Source organism: Amphiprion ocellaris, chromosome 5, assembly GCF_022539595.1.
Source record: "Amphiprion ocellaris isolate individual 3 ecotype Okinawa chromosome 5, ASM2253959v1, whole genome shotgun sequence".
NCBI lineage: Eukaryota > Metazoa > Chordata > Actinopteri > Pomacentridae > Amphiprion > Amphiprion ocellaris.
Window position 1 is genome coordinate 32,903,651 of NC_072770.1, and position 7,863 is coordinate 32,911,513.

The window sequence follows — 7,863 nt, forward strand, 5'->3', positions numbered from 1 at the left end:
CCATTTTTAAATGTATTTATTACCGTAAATCAGTAAAAAATAAAATACTGATAATCAGTAAATCAGTCAGCCCACAATTACTACAATTCTACAATGTATGTCTCTTTCCTTTGACTTGTTATTTGTACAATATACGATGTATATGATGGTGTTTTTTCATACCAAAGGCTATACTATGATGTTTTCTAAGAGACATACGATGCTACTCTGTTTGTTCTGGCCCTGGGCTGCTGCACTCCTCCTCTGTTGTTTTCTGGATTGTACTCAGCTGCATGCCTTCGTCCACCAGGCCTCCGTTGACTCGTCCCGCCTGCCGTCTCTGGAGCTGAAGCTGGATTGGAACAGACCAAAGTACAGTCCAATCACGATGCCAGCTGCCTCTCAAAAGGCTCCTTCATCTGGCAGGTGGCGGCACTTCTTCTGAGGGGAAGCTGAGCTGGCCCGGCAGAACTTTGGAGATGTGTTCCAGTGGTTGGTGGATGTGTGGGGAGATAGAGAGGGACCTTTGAATTGTTCAGAAAGGAAAACAGGAAACCCATTGGTAGTTTTAGTTTAGGGTGCTACTGCGGTGTGTTTTTGGGTTTTAAGAGGTGAACAGGAAGAGGTTTTTTTTCGTATTGATTATCTTTTACTTTGTTCCTGGTTGGAATGCCCATCAATGTCAACATGAAGTTCACTTTTAGTTCTGTTTATTTATTTTTATTTTACTAACACCCATTTGTTTTTAACCGCCTCACATGTTGTGTTGTTGTAAACTTACTCTTTCAAATAAATACTCATCTAACCCTCTGGAAACCAGCGTTTGGACTGTTTTTGTGTTGCTCCTCACCTACTGACAGCTGTGGACTAAAGGCTACACTGTGACGTTTTTAGAACGACATGCTATACTATGATGTTTGTTGGGCGACACGCTATACTATAGGCTTTTTTAATTGACATATTACTGACTTTTTTTTGTTTTTGTTTTTTTTGTTTTTTTTAGCAACATGTAAGAATATGAACAGTTTTAAAACTTACTATACTTTTACTTGTGCAATGAAATATTATTCTATGGCATTTTTAGACGACATCTTATACTCTGATGTTTTCTTGAATAACATACTATTTTGACAATATATTGCACTATGACATTTTTTTGAACCACATATCATACATGACAATTTTAGGCAACATCCTATCATTTTGCGCTTTTTGAACCACATCATAATCTATGTTTTGTTTTTTTTTTCTTGCCAACATGCTGTATTATGAACTACAGGCCATACTATGTTATTCTTGAGTAAAGCATACTATACTTTGACGTTTTCTGAACTACATCCTATACTATGGCGTTATACACAGAGTGCTTTGGTTACATGTTGATTTATAATCTAGATTTTTTTTTTGACGGGATTACCACAGACCTGACTGTGAACACCGTCGACACCCACCTCAGGGAGACGCTGCCTAAGATCTCAAGGCTGCTTGGTCGTGGTCTTTCTGGCACGTACTCTTCCAAGATGAGCTGGGAAGTTTAACACTGATGGAATGACACCAGGTCTAAGCCGACAAACTTCCAATTCCTCCTCAACCCATAGTCTCTGGGAAACCTACATGGAGTAAGAAAAGTAGACAGAGAAGTAAGTCAGTCTGTACACAACATATTAAAAAAGAAATGCTAATAAATTAAGTACAAATAACTGAATTCGCCAATATACTGGAGACCAGAGCTATTTAATTTGATAAGTATAACCTTGTTTAGTAACATTTCAATTATTTGAGAGCAGTCCTAAAGAACTGCCTGTAATCCCAATCATAAAATGGGTTTGGAGGAAGAACATAGATGGTAATCTGGATATATATGAGTTAGGCTTTATAACTACTATTGGTAGTATTGGTGGTAGTCATAGCAATGTGACTACTACTAGTAGTAGTGGTGGTGGTACACTACTGCTGCTGATACTGGCACTGCTACTACAACTTGTAATAATATTACAAATGCTGATACTACTTCTACGACTCTAACAGCTGTTTAAACTACTACTACTGCTTGTACTTTTAGTATTACTACTACTGCTTGTACAACTATACTACAGCTACTATTAATCGTCTGGTATTTGCTTGTCAAGCTGCTCGCTCGCCTTAGTGTTTTGCTAGTGGCTAACTAGTTAGCTCTCGTAGACTGGAAGCTCTCAACAAGATTTCATAATGAAAAAAGAGCCAAAAACTATTCTTACCGATGAAAAGTCATTCCAAGTTTCCTTGTCTCAATCGTACGACGTAGTGTGTAACTGTATGCAGCACAGTGAGCCGGCATACTTGTTTCCGTTTTCACACCGTCTGCATCAACGGAATGCACTGAAACTTTTCTCCCACTAGCTTAGCCTCGCTGTAGCACGCAGCTCAAAGGGGCGTGTCCTATCTACTCATTCATATCTTTGAGAAACGGTGCCTGCACATAAGGACGCCTGTCAACGACATTGATTAGCTACGTAAATTCCATTATATACAGTCTATGGTAAATACGTATGTGAATCGTCACTGGTCACTCACTGACTCACACTGAAAAATAGCACAGAATGAATTGTTACGTGTTTATTTTATTTTTAATTTAGGTTAGATTTTTTTTGTGTGTGCGCGCAGTGCAGATTTTCTGTGCGCGGAGACCGTGTCAGCAGTGCGCAATTGCGCACGCGCGCAGCTTAGAGGGAACAGTGGTTGTAACAAATAATTGCACATAAATCAGTGGAATGTGTATGCAAGAAGACTAAAGAAAGCCCTAGGTGGGATCTCACTTCCAGATCAAGATCTGATAGTAGTTTTGTGAAGCCACCAATCATCAGGTCTACAGAAAGGAGCTGGGGTACATACCATCACTATCCACAGCTGCCACATTGCATTGTTGCGATGAATATGTGGCGCATAGCACCAGTGTGGTATACCGGTATGTAATTGTCTTTCAGGAAAATGAGATGTTCAGTTGCTTGGGGGGAAAAAAATTCAAATGTATGTGTGGAATGATCTGAACTGAATCCAAGATCTTGCCATGATAGGATTTGGAGAAACTTACATAAAGCTCAAAACACAACTTATGCAATAATTTAGTGGACTTGTGGGTTTAAAGCAACAACTTTTGAACTGTGCTAATAGTAATTCACACTAGCATAATTAAAACAACAAAAATAATCTGGTTATTATGCACCAACACATCGATCTCCCAAAACTCCATGTGGTGAGTGTCCCAGTTCAAAATCATCCTTTTAAATGACAAAAAAAAATCTGATTCCCGACCTTCAAGTTAATACTCTCAAAGCAAACTGGAAATGATTTCATGTAATTTTTGCCTTGATCTTTATCTTGGCCCTGAGGGAGTCAGACGAGACAGACAGAGAAACCGTTGAGAAGAGATGCACACATTTCTTTGTACAATCTCGACCACACAGATATACACAGAGAGGCTAGGAAGTTCCCAGTCAGCTTTACCAGAATATATCAACTGGAAATGTCACTGGGAATCCCTCTGTCATCATCAAAATACTGACAGGAAGGTTGAGATTATGTCTGGCAACTGAATTTTTGCCAAATTAACACTTGTCACAACTGTATTTTTAGAGGTCAAAGACTTTGCTTGTATGACCACTCCCACGTAGCATTTACTATCTAAATTTTGCAGCAGGTTTGCAAGCTTTCTCTTGATAAATAAATGCTAAATGATCCAATGCTTTGCAAATAGAGCCCATTTTGGCCTAATGTCCCTTGAGTCCCACTGCAGCCTGTAGACAGCAGGGTCACTGAGTGAGATAAAGTATAATTAGCAGAGACCTAATGGCAGAGGGAGGGATCCTCATTAGGGCTGCACGTCGACCATGAAAATGACCCTGCAAAACACAACCATATACTGTGTGTGTTGTACACCCTTTACAGAAATATTTTTCACATTTCTTAATTAAAATTAGTTGCAATGTTTTTGAAATCATGAGCACCGCAGTGTCATGTTTTATTAAAGAGTGTTATTTCAATTTTACGATGTTGCTGAGCACTGCTGCCCATGCACTGCTGCACGATTTGCATTTTAGGACAACGTCTCTTCATATAATGTGCAAAGAAGCATCATGGAATCAGGATTTCATGTGTTGTACACTGAAACGTCGTATGTTTCTGCTCCATCCGTGCAGCTTTACTGATTGCAGATATGTCTTCCACAAAGTTGCATGCAATATGAAAAAAATACAGTGCAAAACTTTGTAAATCGTACTCTTTTATGTGCTCATGGGGGAGAAGAAGAGGGAAGTAACAGATCCTCAGAGGCTGATAGAGACGTTTGTGTATACACAAGTAGCAATACAAACAGGAGATGCAGCCTCGATAAGGAAATTAAGGGAAAGGGTGCAACTCAAATAAACCCAAACTGATGCACCAACTGACCAATGCATCTCTCTCTTGCTCTCTAACTAAAACTCTCACTCAGTGTCACTCAGGGACATGAAAGTCAGGGGATAAATGCAGAGGAGCGTCATTCGAATATTCTGGAAACGCTGTACAAAGGCGTTCCTTGGATTTTCTCTTCAAAATTGGAGTCAGGACTTAAACACAGCCCATTAAAACTCAGCGGAATTTTTTTTCCCTTTGACTGAGGTTGCAGGTTTTTGGCGCACCAACAGGACAACAGTGGACTTTTGGATCAAACACAGCTCGCTGTTTTAGATTCAAAGGGACAATCGCTGCACCCCCAGGCAATTGTAGGTTACGGTGCAGTGAGAACACCCAGAGGTGGTTCAGAAATTGTGCTTTGGGTGTTTGAGTTATGCGCTTCTGTGGTGGACAAGTAAGGCAGAGCATCCACAGACATTCAGATGGATACACAGAGTCTGTGAGGGGGTTGCTGACTGCACAGTAAGAAGAGGAGAGGAAGAAATCAAGTTTTGTTTCTGTGTGGAACATAAGGAAATGTGGCTTTCACATAATCAGATCAGAAAGATGTTAATTTTTTCAAGCATGAGGAAGAAGTGTGCTTTTTGGAATCAGCTTTTCTGAAGAACAAAATGCTATTAAATATCTAAAGATTTTTTTTTTGAGTCAGAGACAACTTGGATCAATGAAGGAGTCCGAGCAAACCAAGGACATCACCTGGGACTTTGACCAGTCCTGGGCTTCGTTCCTAACACCAGCTGCACGTCTTTGCCTCAACACCTTGGATTTTTCAGACCTCTGGGATGAGGAGGACAGTACAGAGGACGAGGGAACTCATACATCCAAAGAATCATCATCATGTCTGCAAGTCGCCCCAGCACCACCACCTCCTCCTCCTCCTCTTCCTCCTCCTCCTCCTCCTTGTTTGCCCTCAGCTTCCCCTAAAGGTGCCACCACAAAAAGTCGCACCTTGAAGCTCCACTGGAGGGAACTGCAGAATCTGGCTCCACTTCCCAGGATGACTCGCTTTGGGACTCAGACTATTTGGGCCGGACTTGAGCCGGTGCATTTGGACACAAACCGGCTAGAGTACTTGTTTGAATCTAAGGGCAATAACACCAGTTTAAGTGTGGTTTCTGGACGGCAGGTGAGAGTGATGAGACAGGATAATGCCTCAGGAATCGATTTCTACCTTCTACAGTGTCTGGTTTAATCTTATGGAAAATACAGAGCAGCTAATGGATTGGGTCTATTCATGCGGCTCTGTATCAGTTTTCATGTGTAGTACAAAGATCTTAAATAAAAGACAACTGGGTTGCTCCTTTTGGTTCTTGACGATGTTTCATATCTTATCCAAGAGGCTTCTTCATTTCTGAGTGATGAGAAGCCCCAGATATTTACTGTCACCCCCAAATCCCATAGCCAATGCATTTAAAAGCAAGACTCACATACCTCAAGCTATAAATATTGATGCAACTGCCAGATCAGGGATGTTATAATTGCAATGTACAGACTGTAAATAAAGAAAACAATGATTTGCAAGAGGAGTGAAGGAAATCATCTATGTTAAACTGGAATAGCCATCTGTAAACAGAAAAGTGAATCTATGAAATCAGTAATCAAGTAAATTGAGATTTCTTCCCCAGTAAGTTTCACCACCATTATGGTCTTAAGTTACCCCTGACATTTCAGTTTCACAACTATTCACACCTCAAGACATATGAGTCTTGAGTCTAAATGGGTCATTAGTCAGGGGATTTGAGGGTGACAATATACATCTGGGACTATCCATCAGTCAATTAAAACTGAAAATGCCTCATGGATGAGAGTGAAATCACTCCAAGAACCAAAAACAGAAGTTAAGATGTGTTTTCCTGAAACTCTTAGGATGACAATGACCAGAGTGACTGAGATTCTGCAGAGACCGATAGTTCAAAATGTTAGCTGGAGAAATGCCGAAATATTATTTATTGATTGGATCCTCTATAATGACTGCAGAGGGGAAACTTCTTCAAGATCCCAAAAAGGAAGTCTAAATACCTTTTTTCTGAAACACTTTTGGGGTTTCACGTTTTCATCTGCTGCAAAAATTTAAACCCCCTCACAGTATCAAAGCTCTTTCTGGAGGACTAAAAGGGCCGAAAATAGGCAAATACAGCCACAGAAATGTTTGTTAATCTGATTTGCGAATACCTATCGTATAAGCTGTTTTAATTTCTCAATTTTACTGCCTTCTAATCTTCTTATCCCAACCCAGAAGCAGCCATCAGTCTCAGTGTTGGGAATGAAGCGCAGTAACATCATAACCATTGCACTGAGCAGCCTCCCCCCTCCTCGCCTCCTCCCCCCTGCTATCTACAGCATGGACAGCAGTGTGCTGGACAGAGACGACGTTCAGGTGCAGTACAGGCCAAGTCCTCTTTGACTTAGCATCTGATTAACCTCTGAATTTAGAATGAGCTTTTTTGCCCAAGTATGTGGTCGTACTAGCAAAAAATGTGTTTCCCGTTGTTGGTGGGTCATGAGCAATGCAGAGAACACACAGACAAAGTCCACAAAATTACAGAAAATACACAGTTTACAAGCTACATATTGAGTAAATTATTTACGAGCAGCTTATAGGAGAGGAACAATATACGTAAAATGCAAGAGTGTTGATGTACAAACTGCAACAATGTGCTTCACATATGAGACTTGGACTGTAATTTATGAATATTTATAAAGATGATGGTATGAAAAGACAAACAGCTCCTGTGTAGTTTTGGTGTACAGAGTTCTGTAGCGCCTCCCAGAGGAGTTGGAAAATACTGTGTCCAAGGTGTGAAGGATCTGTAAGGATTTTTCCAAACCTTTGCTTGTTTTGGTTGGAAGGGCAGCTCATTTCCCTTATAGCTATGTGACAAATTCAACCTGAAAGCGGTGCTAGTTAATCTCTTTTCACATTCTTTCTATAAAACAGCGTCTTCAAGCTTTAATCCCAACAGAAGAAGAACTTTGTCTGATCAAGGAGGCCAAGGCCCAGAACCCTCACTGCCCTCTGGCCCAGGCTGAGCTCTGCCTGCTTACTCTGGGGGAGATCCCTCACCTGAGCTCCAGGCTTCAGCTGTGGACCTTTGCTCTGGACTATGACTCTGTAGAGAGAGTAAGTGAAAAACGGAGTATTATCAGCATGGCACAATCTGCACAAGTAATATCCTGGTGCAAAAACACCACTGTGATGACTTGTCATTACCAAAAATGTCACCAGAAAAAAAAACTGATTTGAAGGCTCATTTATTCTATATGAATCTCCACAATGCCGTTTAAATGCATTTGTCGTCTTAACAGGAAATTGCTGAACCTCTCTTCCATCTGAAGTTGGCCATGGAGCAACTGGCAGCCAGCCAGACCTTCAGGTGTATTCTGGCGACAGTGCTCGCCATCGGTAACTTTCTCAATGGATGTAAAGTGAGTGAACTTTCTTTATATTCCTCT

At 40.8% G+C, this 7,863-nt stretch overlaps 1 protein-coding gene and 1 long non-coding RNA gene across 2 annotated transcripts in view; one reads left to right on the forward strand and one right to left on the reverse strand.

Moving 5' to 3' along the window:
* LOC129348871 (uncharacterized) lies at positions 1 to 2,366 on the reverse strand. Its single transcript, XR_008601602.1, has 3 exons — positions 2,217 to 2,366; positions 1,431 to 1,589; positions 1 to 503 (listed from the first exon to the last, which is right to left on the reverse strand). It is a non-coding gene; the product is annotated as an uncharacterized LOC129348871 (long non-coding RNA).
* A 1,930-nt stretch (positions 2,367 to 4,296) lies between these two features.
* The window catches only part of LOC129348967 (FH1/FH2 domain-containing protein 1-like), a 13,142-nt gene continuing 9,575 nt past the window's right edge, over positions 4,297 to 7,863 (forward strand). Inside the window, exons 1-4 of the mRNA XM_055010793.1 lie at positions 4,297 to 5,536; positions 6,647 to 6,787; positions 7,349 to 7,531; positions 7,717 to 7,831. Of these exons, the coding sequence (XP_054866768.1) occupies positions 5,075 to 5,536; positions 6,647 to 6,787; positions 7,349 to 7,531; positions 7,717 to 7,831 (901 nt within the window). The 5' untranslated portion in view covers positions 4,297 to 5,074. The remainder of the gene's footprint in view (positions 5,537 to 6,646; positions 6,788 to 7,348; positions 7,532 to 7,716; positions 7,832 to 7,863) is intronic.